The following is a 25,551-nucleotide window of genomic DNA, read 5'->3' as shown; positions in this document are numbered from 1 at the left end:
TTTCTTTTTCTTTTTTTTAAATAAATTTATAAAGTTAAAATTTAAAAAATTAAAAGAAAAAAAATTTGAAACAATTGAAAACATTAACAAATGCAACAGTGCACAATTTATAATAAAAAATGTAATTCGACTATGAAAAAGTATTAATAATAATAATAATAATAATAATAAATAAATAAATAAATTTTTTTTGGGAAAAATAAAAAGAATCGTTTAGCCTAACCATTTGTAAATTTTTTTAATTATTTAACCCAGGGGTTATTTGAATGGGTGTGCAAAAAAAAAATCCCAAGAACATCATCATCGAATGGAACCCAACTAAATTTTTTTTTTTTTTGCAAAAAATTTCCTCAATTAAATACTTTTTTTGTTTTTCCCCCTAATAAAATTTTTAATTAATCGCACATTCACCATTTTTTCAAATCCCTAACAAGCCTAACAACTAAAATTTAAATTGTTTTAAAAAAAAAAAAAAAACAATTTGAAATCTAAAATTTTGCATATTCAAATATTATTATTATTAAAATAAAATTTAAATTATTATGAAAAATATATGTATATATGTCTGGACAACTTGTTTAATTATGAAAATCAAATGATTGATTTTTTTCAAAATAAATTTCTCGAATTCCTTTTTTTTTTTTTTTTTTTTTTTTCCTACTCGAACCAGTTAATGTAACATAAATATTAAAAAGGTTAACCTAAAACTCATAATTTAAAATCTATATAAAAATCATTCGTTAAAAAATTTCAAATAATTATTAATTTTTAATTTTAAAAGACACAAATAAATTAAAAAAAAAATGGTGGATTAAATATGTTGAATAATGATTCGAAAAAAAACTAAAGTGGTTAAAATAATGCATTGTTCTATTTAAACAGCTGTTACAATATTGATGTCCTTGCAGCTTATTGAATGAGAGGACAAAAAATGCACCTTAAAAATTTACTCGAGATAACTTATTTTTACTTAGATATGAACTTTTTGCCTTTATTAAATTTCAAAATATATTTTCAATTGGTAACCTTATTAAAGAAAAGAAAATAATAATAATAATTTTGTATACTGTTCCTTAAAACACCTTACGGAGAGAGAGAGAGAAATTAAATTGAGCAAGATTGCAAATGTAAAATTTTGTTTTTTTAAAAAATTTTTCTTTTTAACTATTAGTTTTTACAAAAGGGAATTTAATTGAAATTGATTTATATAAATAGAAGTTAAAATGAAAGGTCCTCAATAAAAAAAAAAAAAAAAAATTTTTCAAAACTTAAATACAATGACACACAGATGGGTTAATTGCATTTGACAATTAATCATATTTCGTCGAGCTTAACTTATTGAAAACGATTCGTTTTTTAATAAAGTTTTAAAATAAATAAATAGAAAATAATTATAAAACATAATTATTTGCCACGTTGTTAAAATAAAGTATTTTATGATAAATTTCGAAAGTAGGCCTCGCAAATGGCGACTTCATCGACGAATAATTTATTTGAATCCTATCTTTTTTTTTTTTTTTTTGTTTCCTTTATAAAATGAAAATAAAAAAATTGACTCACCGCATTTTTATAATATTCCTCTATAGAACGAACAGCTGAATCCGTTAATTTAACAAAAAATATTGAAGGTTTTTCGATAGAATTTCGCGAGGATAGGCCGTACTGAACACCTGCCACAAGCTCGGCCATTTCTGTCCTGTGGTTCTTACATCTAAATTCAGTATAAGGGTAATATTCGCGTTTCCTTAAAAAACTACTTTCATCACTAAATATTTAAATTTTTTTAATTAAAATATTTCACCGAGTAAAAATAAATTAAAAAACAGTTTAAATTAATTTTAAATAATTTTTTAAAATTATTATTAGTCTTTTGTCATTCTATTTCACGATTAAAATCTTTTTTAAATAAAATTTTTAAAGAAACGCACTCTTATGAACGCATGCGCACTGTGCATCATTTTGACAACGAAATGCATGTTGCCAACGTTCTAAAAATAGCGCGTAAAATTATTTTTTTAATACGTTATACTAAAAACGTATAAAAATCATTTTGAAATCCTTTTTTGTAAAATATTTTATGAAATTTTTAAAGAAAATTTAATTACTGCTTGTCCGAAATAAAATAATTTGTATATATTTGCAAAAAAAGCATCGATTAAATAAATTCATAATGATGCTAATCTACACTTTCAATTTATTAAATTTAAATTTATCAAATAATAATTTTTGAATTATTTCAAATTTATTTATTCAAAATAACGTAAATAATAACTTACAATATAACATTCGATGAAATATAATTTTTTTTGAAATTATAATTTCCAATATACGCATCGGTTGGCCTTATTTAACATGAGATGTGTTCGAAAAATAGAAACAATTTTTACCCAAAATGCAATGTTTTAGGCTTCCACAGTCGAGCGTCAAAGTATGGCGTCAGCTACATTGTAAAAATTTGTTATACCGCCTTTGTGAAAATAATAATATTCGGTGAAGTTATTAGTTATTTTTATGTACAGTTTTTAATTTCATTTAAAGGTGAGTAAAATTTATAATTTAATTCATATATATTTACGTTATAAGTATCACATAATCAAATATAAATCTCAATTTAAACATAGAAAACCATAACCTAACCAGTGTGGAGAATCAATGACGGCAGCCATATTGGATTGTTTTTGTCATTTTTCTAAAAAAAACGTTTTTATTATTTATATTAATTTCTTAAATGGATTTATTTATTTAATTTCAGGTAAATATATTCACTTTGTAATAACCCTTATTTTTTTAATGTCTCCGTAATGTAAGTTTCAAAATCGAATTGATAAGGAGTTGGACCGAAGCCGACTGTGTAAACTTATATTTACTTCTTCGTTTGATATCGTAATTGCATTTGTTATGTTCAGTTTATTATTATTTCGATCTGTTATTTTATATAACATTTTTCAAGGTGAGAGATGCATTTTGTTGTTAAATTCCAACGTAATGAAAAATCATTATTAATTTTACTAACGAATAAATTAAATACATATATACACACACACACACATATAAATTTTTCGTTTGATTTAGTAATTGAGTAATAAAACGCTCCAAATGAATTTTGTTAAAGCGTACACAAAAAATCTATTTTTTTTGTGTGTTATTTTTAAATCATTAATTATTATTTAATTATGTTTTTTTTTTATTTGTATATTTTGTAGGAATTAAGATGATTTTGTTTATTCAAAAATATTTTTGTGATGTTCAAATCTACACTTTCTGTATATATATATATGTAAATGCATAAAACGAAAAAAATTTCGGTGGTGACTTTTAAAATATCGATATCTGTAAAAAAAAAAAAAAAAAAAACATATTTGTTATTATCATAATCATTAATTTTTTTTTTTTTTTGTTTCAATTAAAACTTATCATTATTTTAATTTCACATAAATTATGTAATTGTATTTATTTAAAAAGAGAGAGAGAGAAAGATTTCGAGTTCAAATCATTGGTTTTTTATTTCTATTTAAAAGAAAGAAAAGAAAGTATTGCATGTAAAAGATCTCAAGCTCATAAAATGTTAAATCAATAATTGATTCAATTAGTTTTTTCTCATTTTATCATGTTATAAACATTTAAAAGTACCCTTCACCAGATAGAACATGAGGAATTTTCAAAAAAAGTTTCAGGTTCGAAATCATTCGAAAAAAAAAAAAAATTAATAATATTTTATAATGATAAAAACATTTGAAGAAGAAGAAGAAGAATGATAAAGAATTATTAATATTATTATTATTAATGAATTTAAAAAACAGAAAACAAAAAAACATTAATATTACAATTTATTTTAAAAAAAAAAAAAAAATTTTTTTTTTAATTTCCTTGTAGGAGGAAAAAATTATTATTATTATTATTATTATTATTAGTATTATTATTTTAAATAACTAAAAAAAATATTTTTGTTATAATTAGAAATTATTAATATTTTTTTTTTTTATATATTTTTTATTATTTTTCATTTGGTCAATAATTATTTGTAGCTTTTTTTTATATATATATATATATATATTCATACATATGCATGCATATTTATTTATTTATATATGTATATAATTTTTATTTATTTATTAATAAGCTTTCACATATGTATATTTTTATACATAAAAGCTACCTAGCTTAAAGCTAAAAAAAAAAAAAAAAAAAAAATTTTTTTATATATATATATATATATATAGAAATGCAAAGAATATTTGTACAAACAAGTATAGTTAGTAATTATTATTATCATTAATTATATATATATATATATATTCATTTAAGGCTTGTCAAGTTAAAACACTTAAATTTTATAAAAAATAAAAGGAAAAGATTAAGATTAAGAAGAAGAAGAAATGAGAGAGAGAGACAGAGACAAAAAGGAATTAAATTTTACAACAAAAATAAGAAAATTTTAAGAAGAAACGATTTGCTCTAAAACATTTACCGAAAAAAAAAAAAAAAGAAAATATTATTATTATTTTTGTACACGTGATCATTTTCATTCGATCGATCACATACTAAATCAATTATTATTATTATTGTTATAATTATTATTATTTAATTTTTTTTTTTTTTTCGGTTATTCATAAACGTTATACATAAGTTGGCGAGGTTATTATTATTATTATCATCATCATCGAAAAAAATTATTTATTTAAGTTAATGATTTTTTTTTTTGTTTTTTTGGCATTAACATTGTTTATTTATTTATTTATTTATTAAAATTTTATTATAATAATAATAATAAGATGAAGAAAAAGAAGATGGAGGAGGAGGAGGAGGAAGAGAAGGAAGAGATGGAAGTGAAGAAAATCATGAAGAGACGTTGGAAGGACGATGAAGAAGAGAAGAGGAAAAAAAGGCGGGAAGGGGGAGGAAAAGGGTGGGCGGGGCGGGGTTTAATTATATGTACACGCGTGTAAAAAAAATTTTTTTCGCGCTAAAAATTCTTGTCGAAAAATTTACAAACCGGAAATCGCACATACAAAACGTATATTTATATTTTACGCGTATATAATAAGAAACATGTATCATTTTGACGGAATCGAAAAAAGCATATTAAAATTTTATAAATATATATATATAAACAATCGTAAAACAAACAGACAAACAACCAGGAGGCGGGGGGAAATAACATATAAAAAAAAAAAAAAACAATGAGCGAAACCGAGTTAAAATTTTTTTTTTTTTTTTTTTGTAACGAATAAAAACGTTTTTTTTAATAATAACAGTAATAATAATAATAATATGTAATATACAAACATTTACAATAATCATGACGAATGTAAAAGAGACTTTATTATTATTATTATTAATTATTAATATTATTAATATTGTTAAAATTGTTAATAATATTGTTATTGTTATCGACGATCAAGTCTTTTTTGTTTAAACGAACATGTACATGTGTGTGTGTATACGCGACGCGTACTTACTTACGCATGCTTGCGGTTTTTTTTTTTTTTATTTTTTTCGCACACGTGTGTTTTATGCACGCATACACGTACTTATGTACACGTGTAGCGGTTTTGTTTGAATTTGTGTGTGTGTGTGTGTGTGTGTGTGTGTGTGTGTGTGTGTAAGCAATGTAATAATTACCAACGTTTTTTTTTTTAAACTAGAAGCGCGTCTTTTAATTATTTTTTATGGTATATATATTTATTTATTTAAACGGTTATTTAACAATTTATTTATTTATTGTTTAAAATCAAACGATTAATAATTTATTTATTTTTATTTTTTAAAAACACCGCATTCGATAATTAAAAACATGAGGTGTGTACAACATTTAATCCTAAATTTTAGACGTGTTTGTGTGTGTGTGTGTGTGTGTGTCTGTATTTTAACGGTTGAAAAGTCATAGAGTGTAAAAACGGTTTTTTTTTTTTATTACGCGGCGGAGGTCGGCGGTGGCTGAGGGGGGAGTGGGGGAAAGTGTGTGTGTATGTGTGGTGGTGGTGATGGGGGTTGAGTTGACGGCGGTTTTGTTTGTGATTTTTTTTCCCCCCCTTTTAATTAATTATTAATTGATTAATAATAATAATAATAATAATAATAATAATAATAATAATAATAATAATAATAATAATATTGTCACGAGTAAATTTTTTATTATTAATTAAAGGAATAAACGCAATGTTGCTGCCTTTTTTTTTTTTTTAACACAGATATTAGATACACGTTTGTTTTGTTTAAGTAGTTGCCGGTTGTTGAGTAGAAGGAGGAGGTGGATTTTCTTGTCGTATATCGGATTTTAATTTGACGAAATTTTTTGCCACTTCGTCGTTTGTCCTCTGCGACAAAATCCTTAAAATCGTCCAACCCGTTTCGTCCATTTGTATTCTCTTGCCGAGAGAAAGCCAACAAGCGCACGATCCCTGATTGATTGATTGATTGGAAAGAAAAAGAAGAAAAAAACGAACGGTTTTGTGTGTGTTTGTTTTTGTTTTTTTTTGGTAAACTTGGACGCGTTCGCGCTAAAATTTTAATTTACCTGTTCGACGATGTCTTTGAGTTGCAAAACGGCCACACCGACGAGTCTGTCATCTCTTGCAAAACAATAATCTTTCACGCAAATGTGTAATTCGAAATAATCCAATTGATCTTCGCTCCCGATGATGCTGCAAAAAAAGTTTTGTTTATCAAATGAAAAAAGAAAATTTTTTTTTTTTTTCTTTGGGGGGGGGGGGGAAAAAAATTGGGAAAAACTTACAAATGAAACGTTTCATTGTATTTCGGTGACCAATTGTTTGATTTGGATTTCGTCGCGTGTTTTCTTTTCTTATCGGCCAAATGTGGTCCGATGAGATTAACTTCGACGAAAGGTCTGAACATTCCGCTGATTGAATTCCATTTCAAATCGTTTGCCGCTACGACTTTGACCGTGACCTTATGCTCTCCGGTACCGGGATGAGTGAACAAATCGACTTGAATCGAAACTTCTCCCACGCTCCCTTCTTCCGCTGCCAAAGCCTCACCTGAAAATAAATAAAATTTAATTAATTTAAATTTTTTTTTTTTTTTGGATTTTTCCAGTGCGATGGTTTTTCATGTATTGATTTCTAAGAAGAATAAACATTTCAAGAAGTGAATAGTTGTGAACTTCTGATAATAATAATAATAATAAGAATATTGAGGGAAAAAAAAAACGCATAAAAGTGTCGCAATATGACTAACATTGAACCGGCGAACGAAGATAACAATATATTGTTACAATGGAAGAGAATCAACAATCAAGCTGGTCCAATGCCCAGGCCGAGGCACGGACACAGAGCTGTGGCCATTAAAGATTTGATTGTTATTTTCGGAGGAGGAAACGAAGGAATAGTCAATGAGTTATCCGTTTACAACACATTAAAAAATCAGTGGTGAGTTACTTTTTGTTTTTGCACGATGATGATGATGATGATGAGCAGCAAGAAATTATTATAAACCTATAATTTTTTTTTTTTCAATAGGTTCGTTCCGGCTTTATCCGGTGACATTCCTCCGGGATGTGCCGCATACGGATTCGTGGTGGATGGAACCAGGATGTTAATGTTCGGTGGAATGGTAGAATATGGGAAATACTGGAACGACTTGTACGAGCTTCACGCGAGCCGATGGGAATGGAGAAGATTGAATCCTGTTCCGCCGGAAGACGATTTTCCACCGTGTCCGAGATTGGGTCACAGTTTCACACTCATCGACAACAAAGTTTATCTGTTTGGAGGATTGACGAGAGAAGATTTGTATCAGAATTCAAAGGAAGAAAATCCCACGCCCATGTATTTGAACGATTTGTACACGTTGAAATTGTGTCCGGACGGAAGCGTCATGTGGGATAAACCTAAAACGTACGGAGAGCCACCTTCGCCTAGAGAAAGTCATTCGGCAGTGGGTTACACCGACAAAGAAGGAAAATCCCGTCTTATCATATACGGTGGAATGTGCGGACGTAGACTGGGAGATGTTTGGTCTTTGGACATAGAAACGATGACGTGGTCTCAACCTGTTTTATTCGGATCCGTTCCACTGCCAAGATCGCTTCACACCGCGTCTCTAATAGGTCATAAAATGTTTATTTTCGGTGGTTGGGTTCCTCTCGTCGACGAGAACAGAGACGAAAATCAAGAATGGGAACACGAAAAAGAATGGAAATGCACCAATTCTTTGGGAGTTTTAAATTTGGAAACTTTAAGATGGGAAGATTATCAGATTGGAGAGAACAGGCCGAGGCCGAGAGCCGGTCATTGCGCGACCGTCGTACGGAATCGGTTATACATATGGTCCGGAAGAGATGGTTACCGTAAAGCATGGAACAATCAAGTTTGTTGCAAGGATTTGTGGTTTTTGGAAGCCGAAAAACCTGCAGCCCCTGGTAGAGTTCAACTCGTTCGTGCTATGACAAACTCTTTAGAAGTGAATTGGACTCCCAGCCCGAACGCTGATTCATACATATTACAAATTCAAAAGTACGACATGCCTCCGGCTCCCGCTCCGGTCGCAACTCCAGTATCGACTCCCGCTCCCGTATCATCCTCTGGACCTGTCCCAGCAAAACAAATTCGTTTATCCGGCAGTAGTCCTCCCTACAAACCGATGCAAACTCAAATAAAACTTCCTGCTACTGGTCTTCAATCGCCACCCCGGACGCCAGTTTTACAAACATCTCAAGCACAAGGAACAACCAAAGCCGGCACTTTATCTGGTATTCAAACATTGGCCGCGGCCGCTGCGGCAACGCAAAAAATAAACACTCCGGGACAGACTCCGATTCGAGTGGTTCAAGCTGGCACCACGTTGACCGGTCAAGCAATTAAAGTCGGAGGGATTCAACAAGAAGGCAGTGTGAAAATTGCTGGAGTTTCACAAGCCGGAGTCGTGAGACCTGCCGGAACCGTTCTTAAAACAATATCACAATCAGGACAAAAGCAACAAATCATATGGCAAAAATCCGGCACTGGAGGTCAACCGATTCTCGTTCAAAAGCAAGGAGGAACCGTTACCACCCAAAGCGGACAGCAAATCATTGTTCAAAAAGGAGGAACCATACCGGCGGGAGCTCAACAAGTTCTGGTTCAAAAACCGGGATCAGGCGGTGGGCAACAAGTAATTTTACAAAAAGGAAGCACGGTTCAAACGGCGGGAGGAAAGCAATTCATTTTACAAAAACAAGGGGGACAAACGGTCGGAGGACAACCGCAAATTATTCTACAGAAGCCGAGCGGAACCGGTCAGACTCAATATGTAACATTAGTTAAAACTAGCCAAGGCACAACAGTAGCTCAAATGCCAAAAACAGTTAGCATACATGGAAAAACAGGAGGGACGACGCCGGTTTCCGGAACTGCTCAAGGGCTACCCAAATTCGTCAAATTGGTTCAACCCGGTCAAGGAGGAGGAACGCAAATTATAAAAACATTACCATCGAACGTAGTCATGCAGGGCGCCGGAGGAAAGCAAACCGTGTTCATAGCGAAACCGGGAGGTGGTCAGCAACAAATAATCGTGTCATCCGCCGGTTCGGGCATCAGAACAGTACAAGGTATAACGACATCAGCGGGAACTCAACAAATAATAGGAACATCCTCGTCGGGAGTGAACATCATATCTCCCGGTCAGACGGTGACGACGGCAGACGGAAAGAAAATGTACATTGTTTCCAAGACCCAATCGGGAACGGGAAGGCCCATACAAATCGGAGTGCCCGGTCAGCAGGGGAAAACGGTCACGCTGGCACAAAAGCGAACCGTCGGCGGACAAATAATCGGTCAACATCCTTCGATAACAATCGGAGGAAAACAGGTGAACGTGGCAGGAGGGCAGAAAATGATCGTTCAAACGCTCGGACAAAAGCAAGGGAGTTCGGGCATAGTGCAAGTCGGAGAAGGCGGAGTTCAGCGCATAATGGTCATGCCTAGGACGACGGCGACAACCGCCGAAGGAGTTGCAACAACGGATTCAGCGTTGGCGGCTCTCGCGGCCGAAGCGGGACTCACGGAAGACGATCAAGGAGAATTAATCGCGGGAGATTTAGACGGTGCGGATGCGGAAATGTAAAGACATAAAACTAGTAAAAAAAAGAAAGAGAGAGACAGAGAGAGAAAGAAAGAAAGAGAGAAAACACGTTGCCTTCAGTAAAAACAAAAAAAAAAAACAAAAACAAAAAAAAAACGAAAACAAACAAACAAACAAAAAAATAAAGTATCAGGCAAAAAGAAAAGTAAAAAACAAAGAAATAAAAGAAAATTAATAATAAATAATAAATAAATAAATAATAATAATAATTATGATATGATAATGATAATGATAACGATGTTTGTTTTTTTTTTTTTTTTTCTTCTTGTTCATCTTCTTCTTCTTCTTCTTCTTCTTATTGTTCTTCTTGTTTTTCTACTTCTTGTGGGTGAATAAATAGATAGTCATTTAAGACTGCGAACGGGGACTGATTATCGATATGAATTCCATGCATTATGATATGTGTGAATTTTTTTTTTTTTTTTTTCAAGTTTAATTAAAAGAAAAAAAAAGAAAAAGGGGGAAACAAAAAAAGACTTCAGTAATTGTTCCGTTATCAAATTTGATAAGGACAGAAAAAATAATAATAATAATGATAATGATAATGATGATGATGATAAATAAACTTATTTCACAGTATACCGTTTACTCGAAAATTTTGTATTCCAGTAAGTGTGTTGGTTAATAAGAAAAAAAAAAAAAATTTTTATTTTAGCTGAGAGTGCATTTTTATCTGTTTTAAATAAATAAATAAATAAATAAAGCCTTTTTTTGATTATAAATAAATAAATAAATATAAATAAATAAATAATAATGATAATGATTATGATGATGATAATTTAAAAAACTAATGTTATTATAAATATTAAAAAAAAATATAGAGATATACATACACATGCATAAATATATATGAAAGCAAGTATGATTGATTGATTGATTGATTGATTGATTGTTTTTAATATTAATTAATTTGTGAGTTTAAAAAAAAAAAAAAAAAAAAAAGGGGAAAAAAAGAAAAAAATACGAGGAGGATGATGATGATGATGATGGCGATGTGACGGTGTGGAGGTGGTAGTGGTAGTGGTGACAGTGGTGGTGGTGGTGGTGATGGCGGTGGCAATAACGTCGATGATGATGATGATGATAAACTATCAAGATGGCCCCCAAACGATAATATAAAAAATTTTTTTCTTTTTTTTTCTTTTTTTTTTTCTCGTTTACTATTATTATTATTATTATTATTATTATTATTATTATCATTAGTTTTTTTTTTTTTCTGTGGGTGAAAGATGATGTGAGTGAGTTTTAAAAATTATAACTGTTCATTTAAAAATAAAACAATAAAAAAAAAAAAATATAAAAAATTATTATAAATATAAATGAATTAAAATAAAAAAGATTAATTATTAAAATTTTTCGTGATTTCGATCATGATGATGATGATGATGATGATGATGATGGTGGTGGTGGTGATGAAGATGGCGACGAATCGAACGCGAAAAGGAAAAATATTAGAATAATAATAATAAAAAGAAAATTGAATTGAATTTTTACGGGTGTCCCTCAGTCACGCACGTGCGTATAAACAGACACACACGCGTGTATAAAAAACCCTTTATCTATTCAACAGTATTTTCGATTAATCGATTTAAATATTATTAATTTCGATTCGATTATTTTTTATTTTTACCGAAGAACGAAAATCCAAAGTCGGAAAAAATAAACCAACCCAAACAAAACAATTTTTTTTTCTTTTCGGAGTCAATTAAATAATTTTTTAATCGTAAACATAAATTTCCGATTCATTCATTATTATTATTATTAGTATTATTATCATTATTATCATTGTAATTATCATCATCATCATCGTTATTAAATACCCGTAAACAAACGAATCCTACACCGGTTTTCAAACGGTTTTACCGCGAAAAGGAAACTCGCATGATCGATATCTCGGGCCATCGATTCATATTCATACGGGAAATATCGATCGATATCTCGAAAACAAAACATTTTGTCGATAATTTTTTTTTTTTTCTAAAACGCCCAAAAGAAATAATAATAATAATAGTGATGACGGCTTTAATTTACTTTAAAAAAGTAAATTTTTTATAAAAGAAAAGAAAAGAACCGGAAGTGGGGGTAAATAAAACGCGTGAGAATAAAAGCATAAAAAAAGGGGGGAGGCGGGGGGTCACGTGACATAATAAAGGTGCAACACATACCTTCGTTCAATTGCGTCGTGACGAACGTTTTTATCAGGGCGTCAGTCGTTTGAGTGTATAAAGACAAGGCATATCTCAAACTTTGCAATTCCGGTGATTTTTCCAAAAATGTCTTTTTCAAACCGTTTCCGCCGGCGTGGAAATATTGTTTTATCGTGTCTAGTGCCACGTCTAAAACGGCACACTGTTTCGGTGTCAAATTCCTTTCTACTTCTTTCGATATATCCTGAGAAGTGAAAAAATGTTAAAAAATTATTATCGTCGACGTCATCATCGTCATTATTATTATTATTATTATTATCAATCAATCAATCGTAATCGAAACCAGTTCGATTTTTTTGTTTTACTTACCATAACGCCGCTTAATGCATTTTTAACGTCTTGTTTTCCTGCCATGTGATTCCTAAACAATTTCGACATGTCTTCTATTTTTGCATTGGCTGCCAAGTTTTTAGCATTGTCTGTTAAATTCTTAAGAATCATCTAAAGAGAAAAAAAGGAAGAAATAGTGATAATAATAATGATTATAAATTGTGGAAGAGAGAGGAGGGAAAAGAGGGAGGGAGGAAGGGAGGGGAGAGACAACGAACAAAAAAAAATTATAGGTTATCAATAAAAACTCACCGTTTTATCAGTCATTGGGGGTAAAACAACAGTCTTCTCCAGAATTCTCATGACGATTTTCCAGAGCTCTTTGAGCAAGCGTTTTAACACAGTCTTTTCACACGACTGAGCGTAAAGTGTGAGCGAACCGTCGAGTAAATCCATGAGAGGACGAAGAACTTCATCCGCTTCCTGTGCAACAGCATTCCTTTGAGCGGGTTGATTTAACGTGACTTGTCCTCCGCCCTTTATGGACAATAATAAATCTCCTAATTCTCGAACGCTGACAGTTATTTGATTTTCCAAACTGTAACCAAAAAAAAAAACGAATAAATGACGTCAGGGGTAAAAGGGTCAAAGGGTCGAGAGACTAGGAACGTACCTCGATGCAAACACTATTGCGAGATCATCGAGTACGCTGTTTAAATTTTGCTGTAGCTCTTTTAATATGTTGGCAGCATCTTCTTCCAATTTATCACCGCCCATTGATTCAAACATTTTTTCCAATTGAACTCTCAACTGTTGAATGTTGTTCATTAAAATACAGGCCTGAAACAGCAACAACCGGGTCGTGAATGAACAACAAACAAAACCGGGGGGGGGGGTAGAGGAATTTCGTTTGTTTTTTCACTACTCACAATACGTTCGTCTTTTAAAAAATTTGGAAATTCTTTTTTACATATGTCGGCATAGGCAACTAATACTTTAACGATTGTTTTAGCAAATCTTTTCATGTATCTTTTCCATATTTCGGGATCTGGACATTCTAATTTAGAAACGACATCAAAGCACTGAGTGAGCTGAGTAAACACATCCACGACGGAATTGGAAAATAATGCGTGTTCACTACTTTTTTGAAACTGAAACATAAAAAATAAATTTTTCATCATGGCTCCCCGTTAAATTTCGCATGCTGTTGTTGTATCACATCCGTTCCTCTCACCCCGTCTTTTTTATCTCTGTTAAAGGCCCCGTGTAAATATTCTAACGAAACGTCATCGTTTTCATTTAACCACTGCATGACGAAGGGCTCAAACCATCTGGAAAAAAAAAAAAAAAACAATTTTGACAATTTTCCGAAGCGAACAAGAAAAACAACAGCAGAAAAAGAAAAAAAAAAAATTACGCTGGATATTCCGGCACGGTTCCTTTATATGGAGGCACATCTTTTACATAATTTGTATGTAACCATTTGACTTTGAAATGTAGGTTCATGTAAGCAGAAGACTTGCACAGCCTGTGAGTTTCGTGTTCTTCGAGAGCGTATTTCATATCAATGGCAAATTGACTCCACATCGTCGCAGCACTCAACTGACCTATGTTCAACTCTTGTGGAAATTGATTCAATACAGGACCGTAACTGTTTTTATCTTCTTCGATGACGGATACTATCAGTGCAATTAACTTGTGCCAAAAATCAACGCTGTCCAATTGCGGTCCGTTATCGTTTGGATCCCTTTTGGGTTCGCTCGGATCCACTTGAAATTCACGCGAATAAAGTTCGTAACAATTTTCGAATAAAAATTGATATGTCGATCTCAAACACGCTTTAACGCAGTCTTTTACGACCGTCGACGCTCTCGGAGGACTCGAAAGTTCTTGTACTTTCATTCTAAAGAAAGTTATACTAGTTAATAAATCTACCGTTGATTTTAAATCCATCAATTTTTCCTGGCTCGACGCTGGAAAATTATTCCTATACATTGATAAATCTATTCTCAATGAATTGTGCAATTGATCTAAGAGTTTAACAAATTTTTCTTTCTGAAAACAAAAACGGAAATGATTTTTTTATTAAATATTTTCTTATCAGTGTTGCCAACGATAGAATAAATAAATAAATAAATAATTACTCCAAAATTAGAGGCTGAAAATCTATCACTAGCAGATACAGCTGATGATGCTGTAGTGTGCGCGTAAAAGGCATTTATATTAGCCAAGAGAGTGCTCATAACGGCAGGTACTCCAGGGCATAAATATTTTGTCGAAAGGCAATGAAAATGCCTGGAATGGAAAACGTAAAAAAAAAAATTAATAAATAATAAAGACACGTTCGTCACATGGGGGGGGGGGCACGGATTTGTTTGCTTACGTCATAGCTTGATATATGGATTCGATGCCGTATCTCATGGCAAATTCATCGACTAATTCTTCTCCAGCTTCGTCGAAATAAACTTTCCAAGCATCGTCTCCCTTGGCTCTCGGTAAATTAACCATTCCTCCGTTGTTTTCACAGAGAGAATGAAAAAGGTTTTCGTGAAGGCAAGTGTATTGAACGTGATATGGCGCGACCTTTTTTTTTTACAAATCATTATCATTATTATTATTTACGTAACGAAAACATGATGAGATGAGAAAAGATTTTTTCTGATCGACATTACCTTTTCTTCACCTTTTATTTCTACGCTGATATGTAATCTTATAGCACCGGAAACGGCTGATTTATCCGTTCTTTTTTCCAGATTGTACCAAACGTCCATTTCACCGGATAATGTTCTCACTTCGATTATCGTTTGACCCAAAAAATCATCGGATTCTCTCGTTAATTTCTGTCGTAATTTCGATTTCAAATCGTTATCTTCGTCCCAAACTCTTACTTTTATCCTATCCGACGAATTGTGACACTCGCTGGAAAAATATACAAACAGGTAACAAGGTTACAACCACCACTCCCACCACCACCACCATTACCTCTCCCACTACTACTACTGCCACGACTACTCACAAGTAAAATTTCTCGTTCCAAACCGGATTTAATTCTTGCGGCATCGTTCTCGTTCTTTTTTTAACTTTTCCAACTTGTACCGTCACGTATGGATCGGATGTTCCGCTTTTATCTTTGGCAATAAGACCCTGGGCACATATAACTAAATACACGAAACAAATTCATTAATTTTAACGTCATTCTTAATAATAATAATAATAAATATTACCACATTTTATTAAACCGTTATTAAAAAAAAAAAAAAAAAAAAATTAGAAGCGAATTTTATCCTTTTTTTTTAAAAAGTTACAAAAAAAAAAAACGAATTCTAACATCCGACGGGAAATGAATAAATTCGAGTATCGAACGATTCATCGATCGATCGATCGATTTATCGAATATCATTCAAAACGTTTGTAAATAAATAATTTATTAAAGAGTTTTTTTATTATTATTAACATCATCATCGCCATTTTCACCGTCGATTATAATTTATTATTAAATTATTTTTACAAACGATTGAATTTTATTTTATTTTTTTCTGTTTGTTTATTTGTTTGTTTAACGTGGCAGAAAGTGAACGTGATTAACGGATAATGAATATTTGATAAACGATGTGGAAAATTTTTGGAAAACCTCAAATAATTTATTAAAAAAAAAAAAAAAAATCTGTTCGTTTCGATTAATTTCACGTCTGTTCATTCGACGATGATGATGATAATGATAGTAAATACGTATTATTATTATCATTATTATTTTGATTTCGCTTCTAACTGTTTAAAAAAAAAACTTACGTTCGATTATATTTATATATATATACATAAAAAATTAATTAAATTTTGTAACTAAGAACACAACAGCAAAAGCATTAAAAACTAAATAAATAATAATAATAATAATAATAATAATAATGATAATAAAAATGATAACTTTTTGGTAATTTAAAAAAAAGAAAAAGCTTTTTAAAACTTTTTTTTTTTTGTTAACAACAACAAGCAAACAAACAAATGAAACAACAACAACAACAACATTAACAATGGAAAACACCATGCAAAAAAATAAAAAGAAAAAAGTTTTTAATTATTTTTCGGGGGTTTTCTTTTTGAGGGGGAGGGAGAGGGAAGAGGGGTAGCGGGTCGGCGGTTACTGGGGGTAATAAAAAAGAAAAACCTGATGATGATGATGATAATAATGATATATTTGTAAATAAGGGCGAATGAGAAAAGAAAAAAACTGAAGAAGCGACGGGAATTCGCGTAACCGGAAATAGTTTAACGTTTTTTTCTATTTTTTCCTCCTGGAAAATCGTATGGAAAAGTAAAAAAAAAATTATTTTAATTTTATTTAAATAATTCTGAAACGAACGGTTTGTGAATAATAATATTTAACTATGTATATCGTGCAAGATATTAATAATAAAAATAATAATAATAATAAAAACAATCGTAATTAAAACGTGACGTCATCCGACGGCATTTTGAAAAAAGTTTTCCGACGGAAATCTTAATCGATTCATCAAATTTAAAAATTTTCACCTTTTTCAACAAAAATTTTCCCTAGATGAAATCGGAAGAAAATTTTTTATTTTTTAAATTGTTCCCATTGTGTCGGCTCAAGTAATTATTAATTAATAATAATAATGATAATGATAATAATAATAGTAAAATTTAATTAAAAGTCAAACAATTTTAAACGAAACCGAACCCGAAAAAAATTTTTTTTCTCTTTTATTTTTTATTCATTTCGTTCGTAATTTTTTTTTTTTATTGCTTCCAGATCGTAAAGTGAAATAATAATAATAATAATAATAATAATAATAATAATAATAATAATAATAAATTAGGACATTTTTTTCATTGTTTTTTATAACCGTCGTTGAAGAAAACAAAAAAAAAAAATTGAAAAGAAAAAAAGACATAAAGAAAAAAAAATTTTTTTTTTTTACAACCATCTAAGACGTTTCATTTCATTTCGTTTCATTCCATTTTGGAACGGAAATGAAATGAAAAAAAAAGCAACAGGATTGCGTTTACGATTTTAATTTTTCAATAACGCCGCCCTCTTCCCCTTCCCCTTCCCTCTACTCCCGCCTTCCCGTCTTCGCGATCCCCCGGTTTACTCCCATTTTTTTTTTTTTTTTATTCCGTCGTTTCAACGCTTCTTCGCGTTTTTCTTCCCGTTTTTGGAATGTTTTTTTTTTCGCGAGTTATTAACCATTCGAGGCGTTCGGGAAAAAAAACAAATAATAATAATAACAGGAGAACGAGTGGGGGGATGCGCGTGCAGAAATAACATCATTACTATTATTATTATTTTTTTAATTTCGAACAAAAAATAGAAAAGAAAAACGATAAAATGACGAAGAATTTTTAATTCGATTCGAATTTTTTTCTCTCTCATCATATTTACGTTTATATTATTATTATTATTATTATTCTCCAACAACGACAACGACAAACGCGTTCGCGTATAACAAACGACAATGTTATTATTATTATTATTATTAATAAATAAATAAATATTTTGTAAGAGTAGAAAGAGGTAACGTTTTTTTTTTTTCTTTCGTCTTCTCTCTTTTCCCCGCCTCTTCCCGTCTCCCCACCCACTGCCCCATTTCCCCGTCACAATTTATGCTTTTCCGGAAAGAGAAAACCTTAAAAAGGTTTTATTTTTAAATCGTGATAAAAAAAAAAAGGTTTATCACTTAAATACAGGAGTGAAAAAATTTAAAAAAAAAAAAATTTGACAGCCAATAAAAAAAAAAAAAAATTTTGCTGACGTTTGATTAATGTTTGAATTTTTTTTTGTATTTATTATATACGTCGGGAAAAAAAAGTAGCAATAAAATTCTAACGGTTTTTGCTGTTATTAGTGATTTTTTTTTGCTACTAATCAAAGCGTCGGTTTTTTTTTTTTTAAATTGTGGCAGAAAAAGAGAAAATTTTACGCGTGGTGTGTTAGTGTGTGTATGCGTGTTTGTGTGTTTGTTAATAAAATATGTTTTGCTGTTGCTAATCCTATCAAAAATTTTTTTTATTTTGCGGTGATTAAAAATTTGCTATAAACGATCTCCTAATTTTAAAGAAAATTTTTTTTTTTCGTTAAATTCCTAATCTATCTAAATGATTAAAGTTTTTAATATTTTTTTTGTTAATCGTTATAGTAGTGGTGGTACCTGTAATGGCAATCTTGCAAGACCATTTTGAGGTCCCTTCAAGTACGATGTCTTCTGCTTGTTTTATAGAATCAATGTGAGTGTCTGGATCGACTGAAAAAGTTGTTCTGTGGAAAGAAACACAAACCAAAAATAGCAAGACAAAAACAAAAAACAAAAAACAAAAAAAAACATATCCGAGATAAACAGACAGGAAACGGAAAACGAAATTTTTAAAAATTAAAAAAAAATAATAATAATAATAAAACAAAAAAAAATTAAAGATGCATTTTTTTTTTTTTTATAATTCGAATGATTTGTGCCTTAAATAATAATAATAATAACAACTTTTCCTTTGAATTTTCCAGAAAAAAACAAAGGAACAAATGCGTCACTTTTAAATTTTTTCACATTCAACTTACACTTTTCTCCCCTTTTTCTTTGGTCATTTCCTCCTCCCCTCCCCCTTCCCCTCTCTTTTTACATTTCTTATCATTTACTCAAGCGGAAATCACGCGATCGTTAATAATAATAATAATGATAATAATAATGATAAAATTAATTTAAAATACGCCTGTAATTAACTCAAATTTGACAACTTTTTTGTTTTCTGTCATTTAAGGCACGAACCATTTTTTTTTTTTTATCGAAATAATAATAATAATAATACAAACGTATTATCATTATTATTATTATAATCGGGCATGGGGAGGGGGGGTTAACAACATCAAACAAAGCGACACTCAAGCTTTCGTTTTTTTTTTTTTTATTTTTTTTTTCTGCCGTCTTAAAAAAACATCAAATTTTTTTTTTCGCGCGTTTTTTTTTTTAAATTTGTTTTCTTTTACCGCCACCGTCATCGCCACCGTCGCCAATTAAAAATTTGATGTTTTTTTTTTATGTTGACAGCGTCGTCAGGTAACAAAAAGAAGGTAATAAAAATAACATCGATATATATCATATCCAGCGAATCGACATCAAGTTTTTTTTTAGCATTTTCTGGAGTCGACAAACCTGTGATTGCTATTTTAGCCGACCATTTTGATGTACCATCGAGAACGCTTTGTTTCACAGCCGCCATATACCCGATGTGACTTTTTTCGTCAACTCCAAAAACGGACCTGTTTATTTATTAATATTTTATGTTTAATCACAACAATTTCTTACTATTAATAATAATAACAACAAACGACAAATACAATCATCATTATCATTATCATTTTCACCAAACGATATTCGATCGATACGAAGAACATTCCACAGTTGGAAAAAACTGAAAAAAAAAATTTTTTTTTTTTCCCTTCATTTCGGGTGCTGGAATTAACGATTATTATTATTATTATTATCACGTAACAAACATTTACGTGGAAAATCGTGTAAACAACTGGAACGTACTGAAATCAAATAAAACGGTTTATATTATTATTTGTTTGTTTGTTTTTTTGAAAACGAAATGGAAAATTTTTTACGGGTGCGAGTACGTAAATTTTCAAGTACGAAATGAAGGAGAGAGAGAGAGGGAGGGGAGGAGAGGAAAGGGGGTGAGAAAAAAGAACTTAATTACGTTTAAAATAATTTTTCAGTAAAAAAAAAAAATTTGTTCGTTTCGTTTCGCTTGTTCGTTTGTTTGTTTTAAAAAAAATGGCGGAGTTAAATAAATTTTTGGAGACGAAAAAAAAAAAAAAAAATTTCGTCTGCTTTCCACAGGAAAAATCGCACACGCACACACACCCACACACGCACGTGTAAAAAACTACGAAACCGATACAGAAAAAAAAATTCCAAAATTAATAATAATAATAATAATAATAATAAGTTTTTTCATTCCCTCTGGAAAATATAAATTAATTTCGCGTTAAAAAAAAAATAATAATAATAATTTGTTTTTTTTTTTTTCGTGTGCTTATTATCATCATTCGATTATTATCCACATCGTCAATTTTTTTATTCCAAAATCAATCTTTCTGGAGAATGTTTTGGAGAAAAAAAGAGAGAGAAAACCTTTTCGTAAATAGAATATATATATATATAGATATAGTTTGAACTATAAATTTATTTTTCATCTTCTTCTTCTTCATCTTCTATTCTATTTATATAGATAAAGATAGAAAAAGCAAAAAAAAAAAAAAAATATAAATTTATATATAAAAAAATAATTGAATTTACTTTTTCTGCTACCACGACGTAGAAAATAGAACGAACGGTCAAATCGAATAATGTAATGAAAAACCGATCGGAGGGATCTATAGAAAAAAAAAAAAAACAAAATCATAGATTTTTCATTTTTATTTTCCAGACGGAATACTCCCTCCCTCTCTCTCTCTCTCTTTCTCTCTCTCATCTTATTATTTTCCGATCGAAGTACAGTGAGAGAGAGAGAGAGAGAAAACAATTTTCTTTACTCTTTTCCTTTACTTTCCTTTTTTCCTTGGTTCTCAAATAGTAGTAGCGTAAATTTAATACATGTGCGACGGAAAAAAAAAAATTTTTTTTTTTTTACGCCGCGTTAAATTATTATTATTATTAATAATGTGCGTGCGTGTGCGTGTGTGCGTGCAGGTAATAAATTCAAAACGTTCTCGTAATTACGACGCTTTTATTTATTTAATTAAAAAAAAAAAAAGGAAAAGAAAAGAAAAGAAATTTTACTCCGAAACAATTCTCGAGTGTATATAAAATACATTTTTGGGGAGAAAACAATATCAATTTAGAAAGTATTGTTTAAAAAGAATGTAAAAAGAGAGAGAGGGGAGAGAGAGAGGGTGGGGGGATGCTCACAAAAAAAACTTTTCCCAGAATTAATTATTCGTATTAACATTTCACGAAAAAAAAAAAAACAATTTATGCGCGATTCGAATTTATTCATTTTATTTTATCCGACAGGTGTCGTCGTGTTTTTAATTGGAAAAAACAAAAAGACGATGACGTCGACGGTGACGTCGACGATGACGTCAACGTCAACGACGACGACGACGACAGGTAAAAAAAAAAATAAATAAAATTTTTTTTCCTTATAAAATTTCTTATTATTGAAACGTACGAGGAACGATTCGCGAATTCTTTTCCTTAATTCTAAAGTGGCGTGAACAACTTCCGGTTAATAAGAAAAATTCGTAGAATACGACGACCGATCGATCGATCGAATCACCGGAAGTAGAAGTTTAAACGCTCGATTTTGACCTTGGGGAAAATAATAAAAAAAAATAAGGAAAAATTCGTCTCCTCCTTTTCTTTTTAAAACGATAAATTTTAAAGTGGGGGAGAGGGAAGGTGGGAGGGAGGGAGGGAAAAAGGAGAGGAGGAAAGGGAAAGAGAGAGAGGAAGAAGGGGAAAAAACTTTTCTCCGGTTTTCTTTCGAATTCTTTTTTTTTTTTTATTCCTCACCACGATTTCCGACGTTGTCTTCTTCGACACCATCACCGCCGCCGCTGCCGACGATTTTTCTTATTTCGTTTCCGGTTACTTTTCTCTCTCTCTCTCTCTCTCACACACTTTTTTCAAGAACGAAAAGATATCAAAGATAATAATAATAATAACTTATTTCGACAAATTTTAAATTCGAGTACATCGTTTTGACGATGTAAAGAAAATTTCAAATCGGATCGGAAAATTATTTTTTATCCTACTAAATAAATAAAATAAAAATTATTTATAAATAAATTTTTTTCATTCTGGAAAATTCTGGAATAGAAAAAAAAATTAAACGAATAAAAATTTTTTTTGTGACGTCATTTGAAAATTCGACGATCTGAAATTCAAAAAAAAATTAATTTATTTTCGACCCGAACGATCTGGAGAACTAAAGAAACAATAGAAAAAAAATTATTATTAATATTATCATCCAGGTTTTTCATAGATCCCGTTCGTTCGCGTGTTTCAACGAAACCTGGAAGAAAACAAAGAAAAACCTGGAAACAAACGAACCGCGAACAAAAAAAAATTAATTAATTAATTAATTTAAATTAAATTCTAAAAAAAAAAATGAAAAAAATATGAAAAAGATGAAAAATTGTTTTCGCATCTGCGAAATCTCTAAAAATAAAAAAGAGAGAGAGGGAGAGAAATGAAGAAAGAAAGAGAGAGAGAGAGAGAAAGAGAGAAAGAGAGAGAGAAAATGAGGTGGAAGTAAAGGAAGTAAAGGAAGTAAAGATAAAAATGAAATTTTTTTTTTTTTCTCTCACCTGATGAGTTCGAATATTTCAGGTTTTTCTCTTTCCCGCTGTTTCATTCTTTCTTTCATTGCCGTTATTATGCTGTTTGCTTTGTCTTCTGCTCCGTGTTTTGAACTTTTTTCCGCCGCACCTTAAATAATTAATAAACAAAAAAAAAAAAAAAAAAGGATTTCCGGTTAATTAAAAACCGTGAAATGCGTTCCCCAATCCCCAATCCCCACCCTCACCCCCCAATTATTTTTTTTTTCCCCATCGACTTTTCCTCCCAATGATAATAATAATAATAAAATTGATTCAATTATACTCACGTTGTAAACAATCCGCGTTTAATAAATCTTTACATTTTTCGTGACATTTGACCCCGCATTCCGTACATCTGACTCCTTGTCTCGCTATTCCCCATAGCAAACCTTCGCATTCGTAACAATACGTTGGTGACGTCGCAGTCCAAAGTAGAAAATTGTGAGGAGTCGTGCTTGATATCGGATAGATAAGAGCTTGAAGGGTTTTCTTATACACGTGCATTTTCTGTAATACGTCATCAAAATCATCATCATCATCGTCATCATCAAACTCAAATCATCCAATCCTCAACAAATGATAATAATAACAACGAATTTTTTTTTTTTTTAAAGGCAAACGAATTAAACAAATAAAACGTTTTGTGACGTCAAATTTTCTCCCATTTTTTTTTTTTTTTTAATTTTAACCGGAAGTTAAAAATCGTGTAGGAAAAAAAAAAGGTTTCTGCTAATAAATTATCGTCGTTGTTACATTTCAGACAATCGGAACGGCATCCTTCGGTGAGAAAGGGGGCGGGGGAGGTGAAAACTAATTTGTTTTAATGAATTCTTTAGATTCGATCTAAAAAAAAAAAAAATACAAAAATCATTTCCGCTAACGGTTTCCGGTTTTTTTTTAAGTGGGAAGCCATATTTAAATGTATTTTTTTTCCAAAAAAAACTAAAAAAAATTTTTTTTCGGAAAGCAAAAAATGACGTCAAAGGTAATTAAATTTTTTTTTAAATTTTAAACGTGACCTTCTAACCTTTTTTTCTCTCTCTCTCTCTTACGTTTTCTTTCTTTCTTTTCTGCTTCCCCGATGAATTTTCAAATATCTTTTACCTCATTCATACCTTAATCTTGTATATTTGATAAAGAAAACAGAAAAAAAGGTTCTGCTGAATTCAGAAAAGGTTTTTCCCCTTTTCCCTTCTTCCTACCCCCCCAAAAAAAATGAATAATTATTTTTTTCGTTATTATGACGTCACGTCTGTCACGCATTAATAAAATTTAAATTGAATATTTCATCAATTATTATTTTTTTTTTTTTTTGACGTTTAAATTAATGTTTGTATGATAAACGAACAATAAAACCAAAGTGATGATGATGATGATGATGATAATAATAATGATAATAATAATGAAAACGAATTTTTAAAAAAATTATCATCATCATCACTGTCACCTTTCGATTGTTTGTTGGGGGAAAATGCGTCGCGAATTAAAAAGGATAAATTAGTCACGTGTATTTGTCACAACTTTATTCCTCTCCAGGTATCCCCTTTTTTATACTCTCTCCAGTTTTCCAGAAAAAAAAAAAAAACTGGAAAACGAAACGAAAACATTTGTGACGTCAATCATCATTTAAAAAAAACGTACGTTTAAGTATTTTTAATCATTATTCTTTTTTTAAAAATATATTTTGTCACTTTTGCGTTTGATTGATTGATTGACTGATTGATGACCTTTGACCTTTGCGTTCGATCATGCGGAAAATCATTTTATTAAAAAATTCGATGAAAATAAATAAATGGAATTTGTTTGCTGGAAATTAAGGGGAAACGTCGAGAAAACGGGAGAGAGGGGGAGGAGAATAAAAAAAATTTTTTAAAAACGGAAACGGAAGTGCGGGTTAAACAAAACAAATTAGGAAAAGTTGAAAAAATATCACGCGTCCTCCTGCCAGTATATACATGCGTGAGTTTATGTCACAAAAGAGTCACTCAACCGTGTATTCAACATTCATTGAATCGTCACATAAAACAAATCCACGACGACGACGACGACGACGATGGGAAATTTGTCAACGGCAGACATTTTGTTTTTTAATTTCTTCTGCTTTTTTTTCCGATTCTCGACATTTTGAATTATAAAAAAAAATTTATTGTTTCGCATTCATTTAATTATTCTAAACTTTTTTTTTAATTTTTTTTTTTTTGACTGTTTCGGCGAATTTGAAAAATAAATTATTATCATCATTATCATCGTAGTCGTCGAAAGCAGAAGACAAATATATAAAATAAAATAAATTTTGTTTTTAAATGCGACAACCGAAAATTTTCCGTACAATTTTAACAACAATGACGAATTATTTTTTACTTAAAACGTGTCAAATAATTATTTTCTTTTTTGATGATATATTTTCAAAAAGTTAAAACTTTAATCCTTACGTCATTTTTCTATCTTCCTTTTTTCCATTTTTTCCTTTTTTTCCTTTTTTCTTTTTTTTCCTTTTTTTTCCTTTTTTTCCTTTTTTTTTGAAAATCAACCATGTGGCCAAAAAAAAAAAATTTTCAAAATTTTTAGTTTTCCTTTTTTTTCTTTTAAAAATCATCGAAACGTAAGATTAATCGTCGTCGTCGTCTGCTAGCACATTTTCTTTTCCTT

General features: G+C 30.5%; 4 protein-coding genes across 4 annotated transcripts in view; 1 reads left to right on the top strand and 3 right to left on the bottom strand.

Annotated features, from left to right (window-relative positions):
- Positions 1–1,500: 1,500 nt before the first annotated feature.
- Phum_PHUM432210 (uncharacterized protein) lies at positions 1,501–1,689 on the bottom strand (the record flags this gene model as incomplete). Its single annotated transcript, XM_002429363.1, has 2 exons — positions 1,501–1,527; positions 1,561–1,689. The coding sequence occupies 2 exons, from the start codon at positions 1,687–1,689 to the stop codon at positions 1,501–1,503; spliced, it is 156 nt and encodes a 51-aa protein (XP_002429408.1).
- Positions 1,690–6,215: 4,526 nt separating this feature from the next.
- Phum_PHUM432200 (unc-13, putative) lies at positions 6,216–7,177 on the bottom strand (the record flags this gene model as incomplete). The annotated part of the gene is made up of 4 exons (XM_002429362.1): positions 6,216–6,401; positions 6,518–6,644; positions 6,737–7,001; positions 7,174–7,177. 4 exons carry the CDS (start codon positions 7,175–7,177, stop codon positions 6,216–6,218), a joined length of 582 nt encoding a protein of 193 aa, XP_002429407.1.
- A 14-nt stretch (positions 7,178–7,191) lies between these two features.
- On the top strand, positions 7,192–10,065 carry Phum_PHUM432190 (uncharacterized protein; the record flags this gene model as incomplete). The annotated part of the gene is made up of 2 exons (XM_002429361.1): positions 7,192–7,391; positions 7,482–10,065. 2 exons carry the CDS (start codon positions 7,192–7,194, stop codon positions 10,063–10,065), a joined length of 2,784 nt encoding a protein of 927 aa, XP_002429406.1.
- Positions 10,066–11,995: 1,930 nt separating this feature from the next.
- Positions 11,996–25,551, bottom strand: part of Phum_PHUM432180 (unc-13, putative) — a gene marked incomplete at both ends in the record, with an annotated part of 16,312 nt that continues 2,756 nt past the window's right edge. Inside the window, 15 exons of the mRNA XM_002429360.1 lie at positions 11,996–12,060; positions 12,249–12,474; positions 12,600–12,731; positions 12,873–13,158; positions 13,234–13,400; positions 13,490–13,711; positions 13,795–13,891; positions 13,978–14,615; positions 14,705–14,855; positions 14,944–15,143; positions 15,233–15,479; positions 15,577–15,718; positions 19,724–19,830; positions 22,891–23,011; positions 23,190–23,409. Coding sequence (XP_002429405.1) covers positions 11,996–12,060; positions 12,249–12,474; positions 12,600–12,731; positions 12,873–13,158; positions 13,234–13,400; positions 13,490–13,711; positions 13,795–13,891; positions 13,978–14,615; positions 14,705–14,855; positions 14,944–15,143; positions 15,233–15,479; positions 15,577–15,718; positions 19,724–19,830; positions 22,891–23,011; positions 23,190–23,409 — 3,021 coding nt within the window. The remainder of the gene's footprint in view (positions 12,061–12,248; positions 12,475–12,599; positions 12,732–12,872; positions 13,159–13,233; positions 13,401–13,489; positions 13,712–13,794; positions 13,892–13,977; positions 14,616–14,704; positions 14,856–14,943; positions 15,144–15,232; positions 15,480–15,576; positions 15,719–19,723; positions 19,831–22,890; positions 23,012–23,189; positions 23,410–25,551) is intronic.

Source organism: Pediculus humanus, genomic scaffold (genome assembly GCF_000006295.1).
Source record: "Pediculus humanus corporis 1103172108199 genomic scaffold, whole genome shotgun sequence".
In the NCBI taxonomy this organism is placed as follows: Eukaryota; Metazoa; Arthropoda; class Insecta; order Psocodea; family Pediculidae; genus Pediculus; species Pediculus humanus.
Note: the sequence above shows the minus strand (reverse complement) of the source record. Positions and strands in the feature narration are given on the sequence as shown.